The sequence below is a fragment of the Chrysoperla carnea genome, chromosome 5, assembly GCF_905475395.1.
Source record: "Chrysoperla carnea chromosome 5, inChrCarn1.1, whole genome shotgun sequence".
Taxonomy (NCBI): domain Eukaryota; kingdom Metazoa; phylum Arthropoda; class Insecta; order Neuroptera; family Chrysopidae; genus Chrysoperla; species Chrysoperla carnea.
The window spans coordinates 43,639,855-43,665,832 of record NC_058341.1 but is presented as its reverse complement, the minus strand read 5'-3'; the positions used below and the strand labels follow the sequence as shown (position 1 = coordinate 43,665,832).

General features: G+C 28.7%; 6 protein-coding genes across 6 annotated transcripts; 5 read left to right on the top strand and 1 right to left on the bottom strand.

Moving 5' to 3' along the window:
- The first annotated feature begins 2,609 nt into the window (after window positions 1–2,609).
- On the top strand, window positions 2,610–4,986 carry LOC123301185 (piggyBac transposable element-derived protein 1-like). Its single transcript, XM_044883919.1, has 4 exons — window positions 2,610–2,948; window positions 3,005–3,245; window positions 3,411–4,328; window positions 4,983–4,986. The coding sequence occupies exons 1-4, from the start codon at window positions 2,633–2,635 to the stop codon at window positions 4,984–4,986; spliced, it is 1,479 nt and encodes a 492-aa protein (XP_044739854.1). The 5' UTR covers window positions 2,610–2,632.
- A 430-nt stretch (window positions 4,987–5,416) lies between these two features.
- LOC123301862 lies at window positions 5,417–6,555 on the top strand. Its single transcript, XM_044884798.1, has 2 exons — window positions 5,417–5,466; window positions 6,280–6,555. The coding sequence occupies exons 1-2, from the start codon at window positions 5,434–5,436 to the stop codon at window positions 6,553–6,555; spliced, it is 309 nt and encodes a 102-aa protein (XP_044740733.1). The 5' UTR covers window positions 5,417–5,433.
- Window positions 6,556–11,012: 4,457 nt separating this feature from the next.
- Window positions 11,013–13,289, top strand: LOC123301860 (phosphatidylinositol glycan anchor biosynthesis class U protein). The gene has a single exon (XM_044884795.1). The coding sequence runs from the start codon at window positions 11,236–11,238 to the stop codon at window positions 12,535–12,537; it is 1,302 nt and encodes a 433-aa protein (XP_044740730.1). The 5' UTR covers window positions 11,013–11,235; the 3' UTR covers window positions 12,538–13,289.
- A 2,791-nt stretch (window positions 13,290–16,080) lies between these two features.
- LOC123301184 (membrane-bound transcription factor site-2 protease) lies at window positions 16,081–18,216 on the top strand. Its single transcript, XM_044883918.1, has 2 exons — window positions 16,081–16,161; window positions 16,807–18,216. Exons 1-2 carry the CDS (start codon window positions 16,087–16,089, stop codon window positions 18,214–18,216), a joined length of 1,485 nt encoding a protein of 494 aa, XP_044739853.1. The 5' UTR covers window positions 16,081–16,086.
- Window positions 18,217–19,032: 816 nt separating this feature from the next.
- LOC123301013 (LYR motif-containing protein 2) lies at window positions 19,033–19,518 on the bottom strand. Its single transcript, XM_044883725.1, has 2 exons — window positions 19,355–19,518; window positions 19,033–19,288 (listed from the first exon to the last, which is right to left on the bottom strand). The coding sequence occupies exons 1-2, from the start codon at window positions 19,412–19,414 to the stop codon at window positions 19,070–19,072; spliced, it is 279 nt and encodes a 92-aa protein (XP_044739660.1). The 5' UTR covers window positions 19,415–19,518; the 3' UTR covers window positions 19,033–19,069.
- A 3,830-nt stretch (window positions 19,519–23,348) lies between these two features.
- Window positions 23,349–24,851, top strand: LOC123301183 (zinc finger protein 271-like). Its single transcript, XM_044883917.1, has 3 exons — window positions 23,349–23,597; window positions 24,396–24,648; window positions 24,769–24,851. Exons 1-3 carry the CDS (start codon window positions 23,349–23,351, stop codon window positions 24,849–24,851), a joined length of 585 nt encoding a protein of 194 aa, XP_044739852.1.
- The last annotated feature ends 1,127 nt before the right edge of the window (window positions 24,852–25,978 follow it).

Below are 25,978 nucleotides of genomic sequence, written 5' to 3'. Positions count from 1 at the left end.
TCAATCTTTAGTTTTATACTCAGCGAAGCGGGTGGGTATCACTCTAGTATAATACATAAATTCAAGTTTAGAAACTTAGTAAACACTCTACAACCAAAAACTATAAAAATTTATGATTATAAGGTAGGAGATACATTATAGAATTTAAAATTGTATATGTGTGGTAGATACTTCCTTGATATGAGCTGGACATCCAATTTATAACTATAATTAAAAGGAATTCAGTTTTAATAGAGATATAATTAAAATTACATTAATTAATAATATTGGGAATTGTTTTTGAAAACATTGTCATTTTTATTTAAATAAAAAAAGAATAATATAATGACAATGTTTTGTTGTGGAAGTTAATATTAAAAATCTCTTGCAATTCAAAATTTAAATAATAGCAATTTAGATTTTTTTAAATTATTAAGTACAAAAGTACAATTCAATCAGTTAAAATGTTGAAAATACTTTATGGTATAAACTTCAGTTGCATTGTATTAATAATAGATTTTATGATAGTAATTGATTTGGGTGCATTTTCTCTTTTTTTTGTATTGATGGGGGGTGAAAAATTATTTCAATTTTTACTAAAATTAAGGAAAATTTGTAAGTGCACTGCCATAACATATCGAAAAATTTATTTTCTATTATTCAGACGCTTAATCTCATTAATTAAATGAGAGGAGCTTAATCAAATATACCTTAATTTTTAAATACAAAATTTGCAATAGGAAGCAATAAAAATGAGTTAACACCGTGGTAATAACAATTAAACGTACTCTAAAAATTTATTAAAAATCTTTTTTATTAAGTATAAATACTTTATAATCAATCTTTATTAAAATGTCTGGACATTATTTAAAATTATTATAATAAACAAGTGAAAACAAATAATTGACCGAGTTAATTGTTGAAATACCATGCATAGACAGTGTTTATTATGCAATCGTTTGTTTTTTTTACGTCATGTAAGAAAATAAAGATAGTCACTCATAGATTGCCACTGTCGTGTATATATAACACGACTGTGGTGTCACACACATAACTCATATTAATTATAAATTATACTTACCGTATAATTTGCGCCTAATTTGCGCTCTCACTGGTTAACAGTGTGATGTTAATGGAACAATATTTCAAATAAAAGTTGTTTATTTTTTTATTTGAAGCAATTTTTATTTTTAAACTTTTGTTCTATCTCTAACGGTTTACAAGATAGGTCTCCTGGCCCCAAGATCCAGTTGACCTATGTTGTTCATTTACGAACTCATCCTGACTTTATACGTTCTGAGCATGCTATAGAAATTTCAGCTAGATATCTCTTTTCGTTTTTGAGTTATCGTGATCACAGATAGACAGACGAGCAGACGGACATTCGAAAATGAACTAATTGGGGATTTTATCCATTAAGCCAAAACCAAAATTTTGTTCGTAGCATCAATATTTTTAAGCATTAAGAACTTGAGACTAAACTTAGCATACCTTGATATATTTCATATATACATGGTATAAAAATTCAATTTTCAAACTTTTATTAGTTGGTAATTGGGTGCTAATTTACTTTTATTGACTCAAGAATAACTCGTATGATAAATTTTTATTGAATTCAAATATTATAAACGTAACATTATTGCGTTGTAATTTTTAAGAATAAAATATATTTTAAATTTCCCTCCAACTTGTAAAATAAGGAAGTAAAATGAAATATAGTTCATTGGGACATGCATATATCAAACTGGAGCATATTCGAGCTTTCGAGCTTCGTTTTATAATACATTATGTACGATGTGGGTACTATCGTGTTGTAAAAATATTGAACTAATCGGAAATAAAGCCTCCTGTTTTCAAGGAGTTATGGAATTTAACAATACACATTGTAAGCTTGTAGCTCATTTTTACATAAACATTAGGTGTATCAAGAGTGTAATCCAATCAGGGGAAATAAAATTAAGTATACTAACCAATCTCGTCGTTTGATAATGTTAAGAGGGCTAAAGTTTTTTTGAAAAAAATAATTTCGTAACTTTATTTCAGAACGTGTGGATTCCAAGAAACAAACAAAAAATTTTCTTAGAAAAAAACTAGGACCATTACACTTAATATGCATTTACTAACAGAAAAATTTTCTCATTAGTTAACCCCTTAACTACCGACACTGTTTCTCTAGGAAGCTACTAGTGGTACTTCAGTGTACCGACTATTTGAATTCTCTGTAAAACTTATTAACAATATTTATTTCTAGATATTTTGGTGGTACTTTAAAGTTTAATGTATTCTTATACGGATTATGATTCAAAAACTTGAAAAAACTTGCAATAACAGCATGTTTACACTAATTGAGACTCAGTTCTTGTCAAAGGTTATAATTGCGTATTTTAGTGTAAATTATCGAACAAAATTCAGGTATAATTTTGAATTTTTAATTAAATATGTGGATTTTTATTAATAATTAATGTGTTTTGAATGTGCCTGTATAAAATAGTTTTATTTTATTAAATTGTTCATCTTTAAATATCAAAAAATATAAACTGGACTCGTAAGTACCATTAAGTAAGTACAATGCTTTTGTAAGCATTGTTATGATATTATTTTGAAACAATAAAATAGTATTTGAAATAAATCGATTTTAGTACAGTAATTGAAAATGTGTTCGAGAAATAGAGCTATGACTGATGATGAGTTAATAAGAATACTTGAAGAAGATATTCCATTCGATTTATCTGAACAAACCGATGAAGAGGATGATTTTGAACAGGAGGAGGATAATAATACTGATCACTTTACGGATGTTTTTGAAAGAAATTTAGATAACATGTTTAATGAAGACGAAGAATTAGATATTGAAATGGGACCTGCGGTACCATCTACATTACAAGATATTACAAATATTTTACATGAATGCAGGACTTGGAAAAAAATTGAAGAAGATAAGAATATTGGTCCTTATTATTTGCCAGAAGGTATACGGTAACCATCATAATATTTTAGTATGTATTGAAATTCTGTTCTCTTGCAGGTGTAAATTTAGACGAAATTTCCGATTGTGAGACACCCACTGATTTTTTTATAAAGGTAATGGGTCCTGCAATAAAACACATAACTTTCCAATCGAATTTATATGCCACCCAAAAAAATAAAAACTTAAAACTTACCGAAGATGAACTTTTATCGTTCTTTGCATTGAATTTTTTTATGGGGTATCACCAATTACCTTCCATTAAAAATTATTGGTCAACCGATAAAGATTATGACGTTCCGTTTGTAAGGAATATTATGACACGGACGCGATTTGAAACGATACTTTCCAATATTCATATCAACGACAATACATTTATAACAAATAGTAATGATAAACTATACAAAGTAAGGCCTTTGATAGACATTTTGAACGAACAATTTAAGCATTATTACTATGGTTCAAGAGAGCTGGCTGTAGATGAAGCCATGATCCTTTTCAAAGGAAGATCCACGATTAAACAATATAATCCAATGAAACCTGTGAAAAGAGGTTATAAGTTATGGATCTTGGCGGATAAATGTGGATTCGTAAAGAAATTCGATGTATATCAAGGGAAAACCGGTCAAGTTGACAAAAAATTTGAAAATTACAATTTAGGTGAACGCGTTGTGTTAGAAATGACTGAAGAGCATTGGGGGAAACAAAAAATTATTTATTTCGATAATTTCTTCACATCGTTACGATTGTTGGAAAAATTGAAAGTTGAAGGAACTTTCGCCTGCGGCACTATACGACAAAATAGAAAAGGTATTCCTCCTACCATTAATGATAAGCACATGAAAAGAGGCGATTTCGATCACAAGACAAGTAACACAGGCATTACATTCTGTAAATGGATGGATAATCGACCAGTTCTCTTGGCCTCAAATTATAATGGTAGTAAAGAAACTACAGTAGAAAGAAGAGATAAAAAAGGGGAAAAACATCCAATAAAGTGTCCCGAAGTAATATGCGATTATGGAAAATTTATGGGTGGTGTCGATCGAGCCGATCATCTACGCAGTTTATATAATTTAGACAGAAGATCTAAGAAATGGTGGCACCGTTTACTTTTTGGAATGATAGAAATTTCTTTGATAAATGCATATATAATTTATTGCCAAGCTCGAACTAAAATGAGCGTGTTGGAGTTTCGTAGAGCTGTCACAAATGGACTAGCAGTAAAAGGTGCTACTTTACCTTCTACATCAAGATTGTCAAATTCACGCATCAGCTATGGTAATCGTCCGCAAAAGAGAAAATATAATTATTCGGTATCTCAAGACTTACGACTAAGTAATAGAGGTGCTCATTGGGCACGATTTGGGAATCAAAGAGGAAGGTGTGAACAGTGCCGCTGTTATGGAATACAATCAAGACCTTTTTCAAAGTGCTCAGCTTGTGGAATTTTTTTATGCTGTAACAAGGAAAAAAATTGTTTCCTTCATTACCACCAGGATTAATTTATTTATTGGTAATTATTTCGATTGTTAAAGATTATAATAAGAAAATATTAAATTATTTTTGAAATTTAAATAATTTGAGTTTTATTGTTGTATGAATCCCTTAGTGGTACCTTGAAGTACCCAAATTTTATCTCCGGTTTGGTAAATAATTTTTGAATTTTTTAAAGAAATCCGTATTCGTAAACTATTCGAGATATCAAAACATCAAGCAGCACCAAAAAATTTCCATTATTTCACATGCTGGGGTTTCAGAGGTAGTAAAAATCAGGACTGATAAGTACCACTAGTAGCTAAAGGGTTAAGTTAACAAGTGAAATTTACAAAATTTATAAAACCCCCGACAAATGCGATTTATTCTTTGTAAACCGATTTTTGGTAACTTAGCTATAAAATGTTCTTAATCAAGGCGATTCGACCATTTAGGGGCTACGATGCCACAGACAGACAAACACACAGACTCTCAAAAATCAAGGCAAGTTTATAAAATCATTAAAAACATTTAATCCAAACTTATGTTTTCATTTGAACAGATAAAAATTATTCAGAAGACGAAAATCGAACTCGGGTTCTATAGACATCCTGTCTAGGACGTAACCAACTCCGTCACTTTTTTTTCTATGTAAGTGACTCAATAATATATAGGTACGCTGTTTGTGATTTATTATATTAAAAATTTGAAACAAAATGTAAAAATATGCAAACTGATATTGTTTATTATGATAGCTCAATTTTTTCAATCAAATGTGTACAATATTAAGGGATAATAAGGAAAAATAGCGGAAGTAAATACCTACACCAAAAAAAAAAAAAAAAAATCAATGAATGTGACCTGTAACAATAAAGATTGAACTTTGACATTGTATAAATAAAAATTTGATAAATTAGTGTTTTTTTAATATTCAAATAATAGCTTTTTGAGAAACAAGTTATATTTTTATAAAAATTTACAAAGGATAATATTTCATTTATATATTTAAGGAAATGGATGATGCTGTAATTAAATTAGAAGAAACGGTAAAAATACAAACTTTATTTTTAAATTTCCATAACAAATTCATTTTTATTAATAACTTTTAGTGAAGTCAAAGGTATTAACTTCGCTTTTTGCTAGGCCACAATAAAAATGGATATACCACAATATTATGCTACGGCCAGGCACGAAGGCGAATTCCAAACAACAACGAAAATAGGCAAGTATCAAATGGATATATGACATCGCATATTAGTTATTTTCGTTAGGGTTTGGTGTTCGCCTTCGTTTATGGTCGTACCTTTATTAGTTAAAATACGATTTGATTTATTAAAAAATTTAAAACTACTAAGCGCTAATTTATAGATGAGTCGCGTTGAAATATACAAATAATTTCAAACCTGCTCTAAAATCGAGACCACGTTTTACATAGCATTTTCTCATAAACTCTCAACCGCAAGAGACCATAATCTCTTCTGTTATTTTTTCGTCCTGCGGAAAGAAGTATTAGCAAAATTATTATTTATATATATTATTTTGAAGTATTAGCAAAACATATCATAATTTGTAAGGTTAGGTATATTCATCGAAATCGGTGCTGTATTATTCTAAGTTAGGCTATGTTCTAAATAATGACTATCGATAGTAATAACTTTCGAAAAAATTTTTTCTTTTCAAATCTTTCTTTCAAACTGTATGTTGCTAATTTTGGAAAATTTATCGAGCTAATGTTAACTTTTTTAAAGTAATATACAGAGAGAAATTATCCACATCTGAGCATGCTTAATTATTTTAATCCTTAATTTTTTATAAATGTGACCCGTAACTTGACTCTAATTTGAAAATTAAATATTTAGGTGAAAAGGACCGATGAAAGTCTCGATGAAATGGTTTTGAAAATAGAATGCGCTGAAAAAAATATTTGTGAGCAAGATACAGACGTTACCGTATTTAAATTATTAAAATCAGTTACTGAGGTAAAAAATGATTATCAAAATATACGAAAAGAATTAATGGAAGTGCAACAATTACAACGTCAAATTAGCACTTCGTTACGATCACAATTGGAACAAGTACAAGGCCATTTTACAGCCTTAAAACAAAAAATTGCTGGATCACAAAATGATACTTAATTTTATGACATTAATTAGATTTGTTTTTTTTTTTTATTTATATATTACGTCATGAAAAAAAATCACAATTATATCACTTATAAAAATTTTTGCACAATTTACGACCAAATATGACAAAGGAATAAAATTATTTAAATTCAATTGTTTTGAAATTTACTTTTATAAATATAGATGGAACTATGTACCTATATTGTGATTTTTTTTTAAACAGAATACCAACTATGACGTAATTTATACGAATTTATTTTTAATTTTTGTAATGTATGCAAAGAAAAGACTTAGTTTTAGGGCGGCATTGAATGCATGCAATTTAATTTTACCAATTGTTAATTACTCAATGTGGTATTCAAATTAAATATATTATCTATTTATGCATGTTAGCAACCCTGATTCCTGTTAAATACATGTTGACTACTATGTACTTTAGGTATTAAGAATTTAGTATTTTATGTCATAATCAAACTGAAGTCTCTATTTTAGGACGATTTCATAGCTGAAAACAAAGGTCCACCTTAAAGGAAAAAAAAGACGACTTATCTACATGTAGCTTTCTTTTCACTATCAACTTTAATATAGATATTGGAACATACTACGAAATTTTTTTTTTCTAACATATTTGTCTTTCTAAATTTTCTTCATATTAACTACATTTTTATAGCCTCTAGAAAAAAGCTAAAAGAATTTTTTTACAATTTACCGGAAGCATGGTTTCCTCTTGTGGTAGAAACAGGTACTATTTTAAGATATCTTTTTAAATCGCATTTTATTTTAATTTAATGAAGCCAAAGCAACTGTAACATTGAGTATCAAAAATGAAAAAGTCTATCTTCAAGTTAGTTCCTTGATTATAGAAGATATATATTGTGATTTGATGAATTAGTCGCAGAAACAAACACGAAACACAGTCAAAGTTCGAAAAATTTGAACAAATAAGTCGGATTTTAATGCGGTTTTCGGCATTCGATTCGTTAGAGCGTCAGGACATTTAGTGTCCTCAATTGATTTATGAGGAATTAAAAATATGGAATTTGCATAAATAATATGCATTTTATAATCGCATTTTAAATTATCCGGAAATATACTAAATTTACAATTCGGTTAATGGTGGTGAAAATGATTCCAAATTTGTAACTTTCTTTTTGGGGTCGCTAAACACGAATATCGTGTCTTCGAGGTACCTGGTGCTCAGGGTAAGCAGTATTCCCGTCGTCTTCTGACGTTTTCGAGAAATTCGTTATATAATCGGTCTAAACTCGTTACTCGGGGGTTTTTGGGGGTCACTGAATACGAATATTGCGAAAGCATCGGGCACCAGGTACCTGGTGCCCGAAGAACCTCGGAGATCAATTATTCGTGGTCAAGCGGCTCAGTTAATATCTTTTAATAGAAATGGCCATGTTTCAATTACAAATTTAGACAATCGCTCGAAGCATAATACTTCGATGGTCACTCGAAGCATAATATTTAAGAGTATAAATATCAAAAACCTATATTCAAATGAAAATATTTTCGTTTTTAAACTCTGCTCATATTTCTCCAGAATCTATAGAAAAGAGTTGATCTAGAAATATTAATACCGGAACAGAAGATAAAATTATTTCATAGCATGTTCTTGTATTGATATTCAAGTACATTTTTTTGTAGTACGTTAAGCTACATGCTTTAATTTAAGTAGTACCGTAGTTTTTAGCTATGAGAAATCGCGCTAATTCAAATAAAATTTTAATTTAGCTACAATTATGCATGTTTTATTTATGTAAAACGCTTTATATATCAGCTTTTAATTCTTACATGGAATGTCAAACTAATTATTCAAGCCAAATAAACTTGTGCCAAAAAAAAAACATTCTATGTAAACAGGCTCTAAACTGTGATATTTTATTTATTAGCTTTTCTGCTAAACGATTTTATTCAATTTATTAGTGGATGAAGCTATAATTGCTGCTATAAAAATATTTTCAAAAATCTACAAAACAGATGAAATATTTCGCATGAATAATAATTTTTATAGGCAGAAGACAAGTATTTTTTGGAGTCTTCAGTTTGAAAAATTCAATAAAACAAACAGTATTATGTAAAAGTAACGTATGAGGGCAGTTTTTTATACTAAAGCCTCGACACGACGTTATTTTTTTAATAAAATTTTGAAGGCCTTATGATATCTTCCTGTAATTTCCATGTGATATCTTATAATTATTTTTTAAATTATACTTCGTAAATTATTAAAACAAATAAATTTATAGCCATTCTTTAATTACCGATTTGAACACTTCCAAAAAGAGGCAAAAGTACATGAAGCTTGGAAATATATTTTCTTAATGGACAATCTTTTTTTCTCTTAAGTAAAAAAAGTAGTCTACCCGTTTTAATAAATTTTGAAAGACAATTATTATTGTTCTTGGTCTACTTTTTTGGGAAAACGAGGACAAGAGTATAGAATGATGAACTTTCCGTAAATGGATCACAGGGTAAGATCAAATCTAATATGGTATGTATTGGTATTTATCTGATAAACACTAAATGATAACTAAATGATATGTAGGCAACAAAACTTCGACTGCTGAGCTTAATTTTACTTTAATATTCTACAGTACGTGGAAAATCTTGCTTTTAATTTACAAACTAATTTGAGATTAAATTTTCTATCATGAACTCTTTACGCAATAAAATTTTCTATTATCTTTCTAGAAATGTTTTCGATTGGGTTATATATCCTCGAATATGTATTTGTTATTCACTCGGCAGTTATTGATCGCCATCTTTGTCCTCAAGCTGTTATCGAATAAAATTTCCTAATGGTTCGAAACACACATTCGAAGCAAAATCAAGTGCATACCTTTGATTGGTTAGTTTATTAATATGGCAGAATGTGCTCCTGATTGGCTGTGCTCCAATCCATACATCCGATTCTCTTATGTCATGGTTGCAATGATGAAGCTACGCTCAAATTATCATGGCAAGCTTCATATCTCCTGTGGTGTATACAGTTATATGATACAGTAAGACAATATATTTTATACATAGACCCATTACAGAGACATTTAGAAAAAAGCAGAATCTTGACCACGGTAGCTTTTAACTTTTAGGCATATGCAACTCCTACCACTTTAATCTTAATTAATAGACTTAAGAACTTAGACTATAATGGTTCTTATAAGGTTCCCTTTATACTTTAAATGCAGTACAAACGTTAAATCATCGAATAAAAAAACGAAATAAAAGAAATTTTATCAGTATTATTTCAAAAATAATTAAAAAATATCACAAATTCTTTATACACAATAAAATTATAAATAAAGTAATAATAATAAAAAATACTTTTTGCTCAAGTATTTATACCTTACAAGCATAATATTCCAATAATTAAATAAACTTTAGAAATAAATATTTGTAAACAAAATGAATATTTAAGATGTTGTTTTAGCACTGAGTGTTTTACATATCTTCAATAAACTCTTGTATTTTGATGTCTTCTTATAAATACATAACATAATTAGATTATACAAAATGATTTCATTTTTATCCAAGGTATTAATAATTTACAAATATTGAATATAATTATAATAAAATCAGTATTAAATCTGATCATTATTATAGCATGTAAATTATATATAATAATTTTTATTTTAAATGTTCTTTGTACTTGATTATAATTTTTAATAAAAATCTCTCTTTAAAAATGCCTTTTATTTATTACCATAGCATATCATTGATTTCGTAAAATTAAAAATAATTAAAATACTATTTAAGACATCATTTGCTTATTTCTTCTATTTCTCAAAGAACTCAATAGGGTATTCTACTATTTTTGAAAAAGTACTTCAAAATGTTGATTTTGCTAATAAAAAGCCACCAAAAATTTATTTCGGAAAAATACACACGCTTTCTTGCCAAAAACTAAAATTAAATTTTAAACCTTTTTTAAACTGTCAAAAACGCGGGCATCCAATTCGATGACGTAATATCGGTATCATTACACGAAATAACACAAATAACTTTGACAGATATATTCATAGACATCTGATTATAATAAATATAAATACTTATTATCTATGGATATATTATACCCAGCTGTCGACACTGAACTAATTGATGATCTATGGCTTATACCGATATGACATCACAGCAAGGCTTGTCCACGTTTTAGGTCACGTGATATACAGTTTAAAAATTACGATTTTTAATTTTAATATTTTAAAAGAAAAATGTGCTTTTATGACTCGAAATCAGAATATTAAAGTATATTTTTACATAAATTTTAACTTTTTTCTAATTTCATAATTTATTTTTGACTAACGATAATACCCTATTATAGCTCTAGTTTGTGCCGCTCCAAGCGGATTGCGTTATAGGTACGGTGATGAAAAAAGCGTATGCAAGAACACACCCAAAACTATTATAGATTATAGAAATCGCATGACAAATTGTTTATTATCAATTATCTATGATGGCTGCTATTTGATTTGACTATTTGACTCCACCTATCACGGATTTTGAATTGTGATAAATAAAATATATCTTACATGGTTTAATTTAAAAATACCACTTAAAAATAATTGAGACGTGGTTCTTATAAAATGGAAGAAGCTATCCGTAATTTAGAACAATCGGTAAGCAGCATTTAATTTAAGACAACAGAACAATCAACTAAAAAAAAAGTCGGTGTTTTAACCTAAAAAAATGGCTGTGCAAATAGTTCTTGAATATGTCATAGCTGGGGCAATTCGTTATTTATTAATGAATTCAGATTATCGAAAAATAATTACTGAACGAGTTGAAATATCAACACCATTGAATGCATGGGAGAGAGCTACTGAAGCGGCATTTATTCATGATAAACATGGGATTGATCCGTATACTGCAGATATATTTCACGATACACCATTAAATTTGGAATTTTATAAGTTACTTTTAAAAGTTTTACCAAAGTATTTACCATTAATATTCGTATTTATAGATTTATTAACTGCAACGTTCTTATATTTTACGGCTAGAGCATATATGTCAAATTTAAAATTAATACAAATACGGGATAAAGCTAAATATTGTAAAAAATCGTTACCGTTTTTATTAAAAGATGACGATTTTCAATCGGTACCAGTATTCGTATTAACAGCATTTTTATTTAATCCGTTTATTATATTAAACTGTGTAGCAATGACCACTACTGTCTTAACTAATCTATTTTTAGGGATTATTTTTTACGGTATTTGTAATAAAAATTATGTTTTGTCGTATTTATTTATTGCAATTGCCACTAGTCAAACGTTATATCCAACTTTCTTAATTGTACCATTTGCGATAAATATCGCTCAAAACCATGTGACAACTTATAAAAAAGGTATAACTTTAGCTACTCATTTTACCATTTACGGTCTCGTACTGTTCGGTATATTATATTTATCGTACCATATTTCTGGATCATGGAACTTTTTAAATAATACATTCGGATTTATATTAAATGTTACAGATTTACGACCAAATATTGGTACAACTTGGTATTTTTTCACCGAAATGTTTGAACATTTTCGTTTATTATTCATTTGGTCGTTACAAATTAACGTAACTATATTGTATTTAGTTCCGTTAAGTTTAAAATTTCGTAAAGATCCATTGTTATTAGCTTTTGCATTAACTGCGCTCACAACAATATTCCGAACATATCCGAGTATCGGTGATGTTGGATTTTATTTATCGTTGTTGCCTACATGGAAACATTTATTACCGTTTATGCAACAAAGATTTATAATTTGTTGTATATTCTTGCTGACATCAGTTATTGGCCCGGTATTTTGGCATTTATGGATTTATTCCGGAGCAGCAAATGCTAATTTCTATTTTGGTGTTACACTAGCTTTTACGGTTGCCCAAATTTTTGTGCTAACCGATATGTTGTTTGCATATATTAATCGACAATATATTTTGAAAAAAGGTTGTTTAGATCAAGAAGATCTTAAAAAGTATAAATTAATTTTATGGTAGATAAATTCATATTGTGTGGCAGAAAATGAACTTAACGGTTTGAATTCTCCATAATTTATTGCCTGTTTTTAAAATAGGAAATTTTTTAGTTTAATTATATCTCGAAAGTAGTGGCCACAGGACTGATTAAATTCGTTGAGCGCGAAGACCAACTGAAATTACTTTTTCGAAAAATAATGCGTTCAGATATAGGTCTCCAGGAAGGTTCTTTGAGGCTTTTTTGTTATTAATATCAGTTAATTCTTTGCTCTGAGTGTCAAATACCCAATTTAGAGCATCGACGTTATATAAGTTCAACAAAAAAGATTTTTATTTGTTTTCGATTATGTTTATTAATGTTTCATTATAAATTCGACAAGTCTTTATTACAAAACATTGCAAATAAAAATGTTAGGACGAATTTAAACCATAACATTAATTACATTTACATTAATCAACGATACAGCATTTGCGTACGAGAAAGTATTTCAAGAAGGCCCATTTTAGAAATCAAATATACGTTTAATTCGGGAAACATATCTTAAAACATTTTTCGTTCTGAATGATTGTATTGTGCAAGTGAATGGACCATAAGCCATGAATTTTGGTAATTTTCAGTTTAATTTTTGTTTTCAAAATTACTTGAGTTTTTTTTCTAAATTAAGCCATACAAAAATATAAATATATGATTTTTTTAATGTTTCTTATAAAAAAGCTGTTCTTACGACTCGAAATTATTTCACTTATTACTTTTAAAATAATTTTTGCGTTTCCTTGAACAAAAGATCAAAACCCAAAAAAAGTTTGCGAGCTACAACAATGAAATGAAATTTTTTTAATTGTATTAATTTTGAATTATTTCAATTATTGGCTGATTAATTGTAAACAAAAAAATATCAATAAATTTTTTTTTTTGTAAATAATTCATGTTACATAAATATTGTAAATAAAATTTTTGTAGTGAAATTTAATAGAAAAACCAAGTTTTCATTGTTGATTATTTTATTTCTCTTTGTTTATTTTCAGATACAAGATGTGAATAGTAAAATATTTACTATGATAAAAAAAGTAGAAAACAGTCAAAAAACTGATCCTACGAAAATAGAGAGTATTCATACGCTAGCGTTAGAAGTACAAACATTAAAATCGGAATTCCTATTAGTCCAACAGGAATGTTATCGATTATTGGAAATGGATAGTAAAAAAGATTTCGAGGATAAGTTACAATTTTTGAAAGAAAAATTGGAACGATTAGAAATAAAAGTTGATTAATTTTACAACAAATCACATATAGTTTTTAATACCAAGTGTCTTCGAATCCTAAACAGTAGCCTTGATTAGGAAGAAGAAATTTTCAATTTTGAATTGGACTTAACTAGTTATCAGAATTTTAACAGGCACTTTTACTTTATTTCATTGGATTTTATTCATACACAAGTAAAATTTACAAAATTATAAAAACCCAAAAATGCTGTTTTTTCCCTTGTAACTCACTCCAAATTGAACCGTTTTTCTTGAAACTTAGCTAAGAACACTACATTAAATTTACTTTAAAAAAAATCAAAATCGGTTTATCCATGTAGGAGTTACGGTGCCACAGACAAGCTGACACATAGCGGTCAAACTTATGAAACCATTACAAATAATCATAAAAACCAGAGGCGCCACCTATTAAAAAATGACCTCAACAAAAATTGTAAAGTTTGATGGGGGACAGCATGTTCTGGCATCAGATTGGGCCTAGTTCTTCGGGTTGCTTTTTTTAATAGCCAATTTAGATTCTAAACGGTAAGAGATAGAATAACACTTTATATTAGCAACTTGATCCTCATAAAAAAATAACAATTTTTGTTTAAAACATTTTTCAAAAAAAGTGAGCTTTCGAATGAAATGCGACTTAAAAATATGTCATATTGTAAAATAACCCGTAAAATTGTAAATTTGACTTCTAATAAAAGAGCCAAAAACTATCCCAACCCGTGGTAACGCAATCTAAACCAACTAAATATAACGTAATGAGCTGATTTTCTTTAACAGGTGTTGAGTTAGCGCTAGTTGGAATGGTTTTTTGTAACCAATTTTTTATCTGACGGAAATAACAATATTACGTTTACATACACACTGTGAAATAATATAGAATTTAAAAAAATTCAAAGCTACTCAGTTTAAAACTAGGCCTTAATTGTATTTATAAAAAAACTATTATTCCGTGCATAGTGAGTCTGTGATAATTTTTAATACACCATAATATGTTTTGTCTAAGCTTTCAGAAAATTTTAATATTGCTTTTTATTTATTTAATTTGATAGAATTAGAGATTAAAGTTTAAAAATTTAGTTATTCCTGTAAGACAGCTTAGTTGTAAAATTTTAATTTGTATAAAAAAAATGTTTGTTTTGTAATTTCCTCTCCTCGTAGCAAATTTGGTTTGAATCCATAGATTTTGACCAAAATTATTAAAAATGGTAATCAAAATTATTCTCAAGATGGAAAAACAACATCGAGGTAACACAGATAAAATTTATTTGATAAATCGCATTAGAAAAGTGGTATTTGTAATACAAGTTACCAACAAAAGGTCTGTATCTACGATAGATGTCTTCTAATGATCCCTACCAAAAAAAAAGCGAACCCATGTTAACTCAAATGTCCTTTTTCCATCTTAAAAATAATCTTATCACCATTTTTGGTCATGAAATTTCTGAGAGTGAAGGAGGTTCAGAAAAGATTCAAATTAAGCTTCACTTATCTGATTTAGGAATAAATCATTTACTTTTAATCGGTATAATACGGGTCTACTAGTGGTGTAATGTGATTTTATAAGATAATTAGCGTATACCATGTGTTCAAACAAAGAACCCCTTCCCGATTTAGAGTATACTTTCTGATACAGCACTGGAATCTACTGTTTTTGTTCCTTATATTCGATAAATAGGAGTGAATGATTGTTTCATGAAAATCCTAAATACTTATTACACTTAAAAATTAGATTTATGAATAGTACGCAATATTAATAACATTTTAAAGCTTTATTTACGTTCATTATAAAATAAGACTTCGATTATTCGAAACTTTAAAACTGCCTAACAAAATTGTTTAACATTTATAAAAAAATTTGTAAATATTAAATACAAGTATAAATCATTTAAAAAAGACGAAGCGTTTCTAATTTTTTTTAACTACATGTCTACCCAAGCGAGAAGTTTTTTTTAAAAATAAATAACACCTGTAGATTAAAACCATTAAAACAAAAATGAATTTTCGGTAATTAACCTTAAAATTGAAGATAAAATACCTATGCGGTATTAGTTATAAAATACTTAAAAATATTACGTAAAACTAATAATAAGAGTTTAAAATTGTATTTTAGTTTTTAATAAATTCCGAAATAAATACAAATTAATGGCTGATGTCCATTGTTATATTTGACAAGTTTGAAAAAAATGTCAACATGACTTTTTTGAAGAAATAAAAAAAAATGTGTATTAAATATGGATAAAAATTACACCATAATTTAATCTTTTTTGTATCCGATTATTAATTAAATGATTAGATTATTTGAATTTTGAAATGGATGCTACAGAATGTTTATATGTTATTTTGTTCTGTTATGGAGCCCTATTTTTCTTTGATCGCTTTTTTAAGGTATGACAACTTCTTAACTTCTCTTTTTTTTAGAATTACAAGATTATGAGTTATAGTATAAGAGTTCTTTCGAATTTGACCTTCTGTTCAAACTATTCTATAACTGAGCTATAGAATATCCCATAATTTGAATTGATAGAACGGCAGGATTTTTTCTACAAATCTAGCCAGGGAAAATCTGGAAATCATGCATACGTTTACTTTTATTATAATAAAAGATGGATATCCATCAATATTTAAGTTGTCGGCGCCTCACGACAATTGTTTAGCGTTGCATTTTTAAAAAACAGTGTAAGCTGCCGGGAACTAAGATTACTAAAATTTCGGGGGTGGGGAACGTTAACCGTTCTAATAGCATAGTCTACATCGGAGTGTCTACTGCCACCCGCCAAGGATACCCGTACCTATAATTTATATAACTAATATATAATATATTCGGGTCCATAATTTCAAACACGGGTGACTTTTATACCCGGATATCCGTAGGTACAGTTACAGTCACTAATTGAGAATTTTCTACGGATTTTTTGGCCCTTGCGTACATCCTGTGATCCACGGGTTAAATAAAAATCACGGACATTCGAGCGGGTGGCAATAGAATCGATTCTACATTTCTAATAATTGTGTAACTTTTTTAATTCGCAGAGTTGTTCGATGTATCCTTACATCGCATTTCTAAATGGAACTGGATTAAATATAGGATTTCTACGTATTAGTTGGCGGACAACAGCATTCAATCGAACATTACTGAAAATTGGTACAAAATATAAAAATTTATTGAATATATGGTTCGATATTGGCATATACGTAACAATAATTCTACTTCCAATATCAATTGGTGTACTTCTTTATGCAGCCTTTCAAATTTTCGTGTTCTCAAGCACCACAGATAAAGTTGCTAGCAATAAAGATACTATTATTGAGCCTATAATTCCTGGTGTCACGTCACCCCTAAATGAAATTGGATATTATGCCATTACGCTACTAATATCCAGTTGTTTGCATGAATTGGGTCATGCAATTGCAGCCGTCCGTGAAGATATTCACATAATTGAAGTGGGTTGTAGCGCATTTTTTATTTTACCCGTCGCATTTGTAATTATCTCAAATGATCAATTACAAACACTTAATGTTAAGAAAAAATTACGTGTGCTATGCGCAGGCGTATGGCATAATTTAGTTATTGCAGTCATTGCATATTTAATATTTATATCGTTACCGCTTTTATTCATGCCATTTTATGCGTTAAACCGTGGCGTGTATGTATCTGAAGTAAGTCATAAATCACCGTTACGAGGACAGCGTGGAATCGAGGTTGGAGATATAATAGTTGGAATTAACGAGCATAAAATTTACAACGATCAAACTTGGTTTCAAGCACTTACACGAACTATCAAACAAAAACCAGGATATTGTGTGGAAACCGATTTCGTGCATGCGTTAGATGAAAGTGTTGTAACGGAACATCATGAAATTAATGGATTAATTGAATGTTGTGGACCGAACAAAGGACAAAATTTATGTTTTGAATACTTAGAGGCAAGTGATGGGATTGTTCAACTTCCACCACACATGTGTTTACCAGCTCGTAAAATTGTTGAGCATGCAAAAACTTTATGCTATTCTGGTACGTGTTCCTTGGACTTACATTGTATTAAACCGGTGTTACCAAATGCAACGAGTTTGCTAAGTATTAGCCGATATCGAAAAGATCATGTGATTTATATAGGACATCCTTCCGATGTATTTTATTCGGTTCAAGTATCTGCGTATGTACCAAAAACATGGTTTTTAAGTTCGAAATTTGCGGAACGTATCGACTTGCTACTAAAATATTTAGTGGTTTTTTCATTAGGTTTAGTTATTGTAAATATTATACCATGTTGGTACTTAGATGGAGAACATATAATTGTTGCCGTTGTACAATTAGTGTTAGCACGACGAATCCAATCGAAATTAGTTAAGGATGTAATTTCTTTAAGTTTAACAATATTCGGTACGGTATTTTTAATTTTAGTTATACTAGGCACCTTATTAATGAAATTATTTTATTAAATTTGTAAATATATTTTACCGATATAGTTATTTTTTGCTAAATAAATTATTTCTAGAAAATGTTTTAATTATTTTATGACTGCCGTATTTAACATTATTTCTGATAATTCGACCCTGAATGATGCTTTTTTATATTATATCTAGCGAAAAATCCTATAAAATGTTACTTTGTTGTTCCTCTGCTAGGTCATATGTAGGGTTCTCAACTTTTTGTATGAGAAATGAAGTATATTAAGATCGAAGAAATAAAATTAACATTATTTTATTTTTTTGGCATTTTAAAAACATATTCTTGCAGTCGCCACTTTGCATTCATTACAGAAAACACTCTTTCGGTAAAGGCTCAAGTGGCGGGGACAGAAAGTATGTATGCAAGAATTTTACAGATGTTTTTAAATTCGTGTAAGTGTTGATTAATAAATGATTCCATTTTTGGCTAGTATTCATATAAAGAAAATCCTTGTTCTCAGACATTTTTACATAAATAAGTTGAAATTGTATTAATTCTGAATATAAATTATCCATATCAATAAAGTCTATGCAAATTTAGACTTTATTTTTTCAAAATGATCAAAGGTGACCAAAGACTTGACAAATGATTAATCAAAGAAAGCCAATTAGTTTAATTGGCTTTCAAAATTGGCAAAAATACTAAAGTCGGCTTAAATTAATGGTTGCATGAGTAAGTAGTTTTTGATTAAAATGTTTGCCTAGACAAACATAGCGCTGTCACAAAATTTAAAACTTATTATTGAAATTTTCTGAATACAAAATGAATTCTAAACTTAGGGGAACGGAAGGAATCTACAGCTGTTATTTAATAAATATTTTAAGGTTTTATTTTATACTACTATTATCTAGCTAAAACAATACTACTTTCTAATTCTTTTAAACATTTTTTCCCATAAGTTAGATAAATATTAATTGATGTATTGTCAGTTAAATTTTGATAAGCTCGAAAATCTCTTCGAATCCAATCTTGAATTTCTCTTTTATATTGTTTATCTTCAATCATTCGTGTTGTTCGAAATAAATCTCGATATAACTTTAAAACTTGCTGTCGTCTCATAAACTACAACAATAAATATTTAGTTGAGAAAAAGTTTGGTTATTATTTTAATAATGTTGAATATTTAACTGTCTTTAAATCCATTTCAGGTTTTATGGCTTTATTCAATAACAGTGAAATTAATTTCATTGTTGCTTAAAGCAAAAAAAAAAAACTAATTGTCACACAAAATCTAGTTTAAAAATTCAATTTGCATTTGACACTTGTTTATCTTTGCATAATTTGTACCTGAAAATTTGAGCAATTAGTATTTCAAAGATTTCATCATGATAAACAACTAAAATTTTTCTTAAAAACAAGTGAAAACAAACAATTGACTGAGTTAATTGTTGAAATACCATGCATAGTCAGTGTTGATTTCTTTATCACATTACACATACAAACATGTGACACATACATAACTGATAATCAAGTATAGTTACATATTATAAAATTTCCGCCTAATTGGCACCCTCACGGGTAAACAGTGATGTTTACGAAAAAATGTTTAAAACAAAAGTTGTTTATTTTTTTATAAGGAACATTTTCACATTTGAACTTTTGTTCTATCTCTAACGGTTTACAAGACCCAATTGACCTATGATGCTCATTTACGAACTTGACCTCACTTTTTACGTCCTGAGTACGCTGTAAAAATTTCAGCTCGATATCTTTTTTCGTTTTTGAGTTATCGTGTCCACAGACGGACGGACGGACGGGCAACCGGAAATGGACTAATTAGGTGATTATATGAACACCTATGACAAAATTTTTCATGATAATTTAAAACATTTTTTTTTTGTTATAAATAAATCAAAATCGTTCTATATTTTAAATTTTGTTTTATTTTTTAAATTTTCTATCCTATTTTTTATTTCAGAGCAAAATTATCAATTATTTAGTAAAGGTAAGTATTAAGTTAATTATATAGTTATAAATAAGCCGGGTGGCTGTGTGGGTATAGCACTTACCCCGAAACCAAGGTACGCCGGTTCGTATCCTAGTACGGTTAACATTTTTACTTTTAAATTAAATGAATTTTTCCCTATGCTAAAAATTTTCCACTCTTTTTATAGTTTAAATTATCTTTAAAACCCGCCCTCTTGCTATAAATAATGTCAGTTATGTATATGTCATAAATCACTATTCTGCCAGGGGGTGGGAATTTAAATAATCATAAATATATCTCACTCTATAAAAACATGTTCTCCTGTAACAAAATATTAAAAATATGTACAAAAATGGCTTGGTTATGCTAAAACAAGAAACTTTTTAATAGGAGAACATGTCATATAGTTTATCTCACTCATATTCTCCTATTACAAAATATTAAAATTTGTATTTATAAAATTAAAATATCGCTCGTTAAGACTAAAACTTGAAATTTTGTTACAGGAGAACATGTTTTATATTTTATCCCATTTTTTATAACATATTCGCCTATTACAAAATATTTAAAATATACTTATTTTGCTCGCCGTTTTTGTTGTACATGTTAAAATTTATTCTTGTTAAATGAAATTTTATAAGATTTTGTAATAGGAGAACATGTTTTTCACAAACAAAATAATAATTATTTTAGTCCCACTTTCCTACTTATGTCATAAAGCAAAATCACTCTTTTGTCAGGTAGTGGGAATTAAAATAACATAAAATATACCTCCCTCGCTTTCTTACTTAATTGTCGCTTTTGGTTTTCATAACAATTTTCTAAAAAAAACGACCTTCTCACGGGATAGTTACTAATTTAAAATAAAACTAATCGGGACCCTGCTGTTTTCGAACCGAGGGACGTTGAAACCATAAGCGAGTGTGCTAGCCACCACTCCACTGTTGACATATTATAGTTATCAATAATGTAATATATCTACCTTTTACTCATATTTTTTGAATTAACTTGTTTTCTTAAACTTAGTATTTATTTTTCTATTGCTGACTTTTTTCATTAACGGCGAACAATAGATTAAAAAAAAAAATTATAATTAATTAGTCCGAAATAAAATTTTTGGGGGGAGGGGAGAGCAAATTACGTTAGCTAACTTCAAGTGTTGAGTGACTGGCTGAGTTCATGTATACACATATACAATCCTCTTTATTTTATACATAAGAATGTCCGTAAGAACTTTTCTTACTTCATATAATATAAATGGCCAGTGGCGGATTTAGAGATTTGCCGCCCGTAGGCTATTCAATTTTTGCCGCCTCTAAATTTTGATATCTTAGTTCACAATCATATCAATTATCTATCAATAAAATTGCAACTTTATGATTTGTGCTCCATTATCCTCATTACATCAACTTTTCCCGTATGGTTAGTTTCATCGAGAACTATGGTACCGTGTTAGATCCTTGATTATTTTTACAGCAAAGAATTATCAAAAAACAATATTTTATGCAAAAAATATCTCAAACATGTACCAATTTTAAAGTAAGTTAAGGTATGTGTTAAAACTATACAATAATAGGTTGGCTGATAAGTCCCCGGTCTGACACATAGATGGCGTCGCTAGTATTAAATGCATATTATTTTTATATAGTACCAACCTTCAAATGATTCGTGTCAAAATTTGACGTCTGTAAGTCAATTAGTTTGTGAGATAGAGCGTCTTTTGTGAAGCAACTTTTGTTATTGTGAAAAAAATGGAAAAAAAGGAATTTCGTGTTTTGATAAAATACTGTTTCCTGAAGGGAAAAAATACAGTGGAAGCAAAAACTTGGCTTGATAATGAGTTTCCGGACTCTGTATTTTTTCCCTTCAGAAAACAGTATTTTATCAAAACACGAAATTCCATTTTTTCCATTTTTTTCACAATAACAAAAGTTGCTTCACAAAAGACGCTCTATCTCACAAACTAATTGACTTACAGACGTCAAATTTTGACACGAATCATTTGAAGGTTGGTACTATATAAAAATAATATGCATTTAATACTAGCGACGCCATCTATGTGTCAGACCGGGGACTTATCAGCCAATGTTACTTATGTAATAGGAATAAAGCTTACACAAAAAATCTATATTTGGCGAACGTTGATAAATATTTATTATTACACTTACAGTTACAAAACAACACAATAAATATATCCTTTCTTAATTATTTGTTAGTATTATAATTCAAGTCAAATTATAAAAGCATTACAATACTATTTTGCGACACTTTGAATTCGCAAAATCATTTATTATATCGTCGTACGAAATCTTGTTTATTAGCTCTGACTCTATGCACAAGAGAGCTCTGGATTGAATTGTGTAAGGAGATCTCATAATTATTAGGTACACGGAGAAAAAATTATAGTAATTATCAGTGAAGAAAATATGTAAAAATAACTAAATTTCGACTATAATATGGAATCGCTATTGCGATATTCTAAAAATTCATGATCATTACATTATAATCAAAAGCGTTTAGCAATTGTTTATGCAGAGATTTTGAGATATTTATTATTTAGCACTGTATATAGGACTATATTTCGGTTTTTGTTGAATATTTTAATTCCTCTATAATTTTTGAAATTCGTATTTTGTGTGTGTATTATAATTTTTTCTAAATTTTATCAATCGAAATAAAAAATTTATGAACTAAATTTGCCGCCTCTTAAAATTTGCCGCCCTAGGCTCCAGCCTACTCAGCCTGCTGGTAAATCCGCCACTGTAAATGGCTAATGATATGGTTAACAAACAGTATAACATCTTTGTACGAGACGCTCATAAAGTAATGTCTTATCAACTCAAAATGGCATCTTATGTCAAGTTATTGTAAACAGCAAAGAGATTATATATATAGAGGAAGCATTCGAAGTAATTCATGTTCCAAAATTTAGGAAGAGATACAATTAAAGTTACGGTAGAGTTATCTCTGTCATACGTCTATAATCACCTCTCAGAAGAACAAAGCTAGCTTTTTAAGGCTGCCTCTTTCTTAAATTGGCACACCTTTTCAACACAGAAGGTATATGCATCGCACCGTCTAGTATTACTATGTCTATGGTAAACACTGAACACAATACATGGAAAAATTGTTAATTTTTGAGTTTATCAAGTGGAAAACATGGAACTTGAAAAACAATTAAATACGGAATTTAAAATGGAAAATGAAATATTTGAAGGAACTGTTACTAAAATAGAACAAGTATCACTTAAAGAAGAAATAATAGAAGAACCTGTTGAAATTAAACATGAAGAAATACATTTCAATGATGTATTTACAGAATATGAAAATGTTAAACTTGAACAACAATTGAATACAGAACCAATATCTAAAAATGAAATTTTTAATGAAAATGTTTTAGAACATCAACAGACTGACATCGAAGACAAACGTTTTTCATGTGAAGTTTGTGATAAAAAATTTATTAAAAAACAAATTTTAATTAGACATAAACTTATTCATTCTGGTGAAAAACCATTCTCATGTGAAATTTGTGATAGAAGATTTATTAAAAAACAGAATTTAATTAGACATAAACTAATTCATTCTGGTGAAAAACCATTTTCATGTGAAATTTGTAATAAACCATTTACTCAGTTAGCTAATTTAATTCAACATAAACGAACACATAGTGGTGAAAGACCGTTTTCATGTGATTTGTGTGAAAAATCATTTGCTAGTAAACATAACTTAATTGTTCATAAACGAACTCATACTGGAAAAAAACATTTCAATATGAAATCTGAAATTGTTAAAATTGAACAAGTATTTATTAAAGAAGAAATATCCGATGAAAATTTTGAAACGAGAGTTGTACCAATTAATAATGAAGAAAAACGTTTTTCTTATGAAGATTGTGATAAAACTTATAATCAGCAAAGCAGTCTTAAAGAAAATGATAGTGAAGAAAAACTATTTTCATGTGAAATTTGTAATAAAACATTTACTACAAAACAAAATTTAGTTGTTCATAAACGAATTCATACTGGGGAAAAACCTTATTCATGTGAAGTGTGTGAAAAAACATTTACTAGAAAGCATAGCTTAACTGTTCATAAACGAACTCATACTGGAGAAAAACCATTTACATGTGAAATTTGTGATAAAAAATTTTCTGGACTTGGTAATTTAGTTGTTCATAAACGAATTCATTCCGGCGAAAAACCATTTTCATGTGAACTGTGTGATAAAATGTTTATTGAGAAAAGTAAATTAATTAAACATCAACGAACACATTCGGGAACAAAACCGTTAACATGTGATGTTTGTGATAAAACATTTAATTTACAAAGTGATTTAGCTCTACATAAACGAATCCACACCGGTGAAAAAACTTATTCATGTGAAATTTGTAATAAACAATTTAGTGATAGAAGTAAATTAAAACATCAACGAACGCATACTGGAAAAAAACCGTTAACATGTGAAGTTTGTGATAAAACATTTAATTTACAAAGTGATTTAACGCGGCATAAACGAATTCACACCGGAGAAAAACCTTATTCATGTGAAATTTGTAGTAAAAACTTTAGTTTAAAACATCATTTAAATAAACATAAACGAATTCATTTTCGAGAACAAACTGAAACTGTTAGATTGGAAAATGGGGGAATTAAAGAAGAAATACCAATGGAAACTGTTAAAATTGAACATAGATAGAGATAGATAGATAAATAACGTCCTCCATCTAACTATTATTACTAATAGTTCGTTTTTTACTTAACCAATCCAAAAATATCTTTCAACAAAAGTTGCGGAGTTAGATGGAGGACATATGTTCTTACATCAGATTGGAACTAGTTCTCTAGGTTGCTTTAACAGTCAATTTAGATCCTAAAAGGTAAGAGATAGAAGAAGACTTTAAATTAGAAAGTTGATCCTCAAACATAAAAATATGTCAACTAGCTTAAGCAAAATTTTTTAGATAAAATTTATCAAGGGCAATAAAGATCATTCGTCTGTATTAATAACTTTTAAGTCCAGGTACATTTTCAAGATCGTTTGAAGATCAAGGTCAAATGACCTTGAAACTAGAATTTCAGAGCAAAGTCATGACCACGGGTGAATGTACTCTATTGCCTTGGACAACTTTTGGCTAACGAATTTTTCTGTAGCTAGCGTGCTTTCTATCGATAAAATTTTAGTTTTTTTGTGAGGATCTCTTACCTTTTAGGATCTAAATTGACTATTAAAGCAACCTGAAGAACTAGATACAATCAAATGTCAGAACATGATGTCCCCAATCTAACTCCGCAACTTTTGTTTAAGGTATTTTTTATTGGTTAACTATAAAACGAGCAATTAGCCATAATAAATTAAAATGATTCATCTGTATATGCCTAGCATTGAAAATTGAATACTATTTTCTAAAAAACTTAAATAAGTAATTATGTTAATTATTATTTGTATGTACATATAGATAAATACACTGTTTAATATTAATAAACATAGCCATTTGTTTAAATAAATACAATATTTTAATATTATTTTATCAATCAACAACAACAATTGCGTTTCCCATCAATCTTCCCATTGCGTTTCGAATCCTATCAATATAATAATCTAGTAATAACTACACATCAGAGCTTGCGTCAAATCCGGTAATTCTGATTTTTTGCCGAACGAAACTCTTTGTTTGTTTTCTTTTTCAGATTTTGCCGATTATAACCCTAAAGGGCTAGTTTTTGATAGTACCTTTTCGGGATGTTTTTAAAGTAGACTAAATTTGCTACAATATGAGAATGGCACTGTCTCTGCAGAGCCGAATTTAGCACGGGATTATGGCC

Bases quoted from the DNA above. Each gene is read 5' to 3' on its own strand.
- LOC123301862 (XM_044884798.1), top strand. From the start codon at position 5,434: ATGGATGATGCTGTAATTAAATTAGAAGAAACG. The intron at 5,467-6,279 runs GTAAAAATACAA...TTAAATATTTAG, and splicing joins TAATTAAATTAGAAGAAACG to GTGAAAAGGACCGATGAAAG.
- LOC123301013 (XM_044883725.1), bottom strand. From the start codon at position 19,414: ATGAAATTAATTTCACTGTTATTGAATAAAGCCATAAAACCTGAAATG. The intron at 19,289-19,354 runs GTTAAATATTCA...TTATTGTTGTAG, and splicing joins CTGAAATGGATTTAAAGACA to TTTATGAGACGACAGCAAGT.
- LOC123301184 (XM_044883918.1), top strand. From the start codon at position 16,087: ATGGATGCTACAGAATGTTTATATGTTATTTTGTTCTGTTATGGAGCC. The intron at 16,162-16,806 runs GTATGACAACTT...TTTAATTCGCAG, and splicing joins TCTTTGATCGCTTTTTTAAG to AGTTGTTCGATGTATCCTTA.
- LOC123301183 (XM_044883917.1), top strand. From the start codon at position 23,349: ATGGAAAATGAAATATTTGAAGGAACTGTTACTAAAATAGAACAAGTA. The intron at 23,598-24,395 runs GTTTGTGATAAA...ATGTTTATTGAG, and splicing joins ACAAACGTTTTTCATGTGAA to AAAAGTAAATTAATTAAACA. The intron at 24,649-24,768 runs GTGATTTAACGC...TTCATTTTCGAG, and splicing joins TAAAACATTTAATTTACAAA to AACAAACTGAAACTGTTAGA.
- LOC123301860 (XM_044884795.1), top strand. From the start codon at position 11,236: ATGGCTGTGCAAATAGTTCTTGAATATGTCATAGCTGGGGCAATTCGT.
- LOC123301185 (XM_044883919.1), top strand. From the start codon at position 2,633: ATGTGTTCGAGAAATAGAGCTATGACTGATGATGAGTTAATAAGAATA. The intron at 2,949-3,004 runs GTATACGGTAAC...GTTCTCTTGCAG, and splicing joins TCCTTATTATTTGCCAGAAG to GTGTAAATTTAGACGAAATT. The intron at 3,246-3,410 runs GTTTGTAAGGAA...CTATGGTTCAAG, and splicing joins GATAAAGATTATGACGTTCC to AGAGCTGGCTGTAGATGAAG.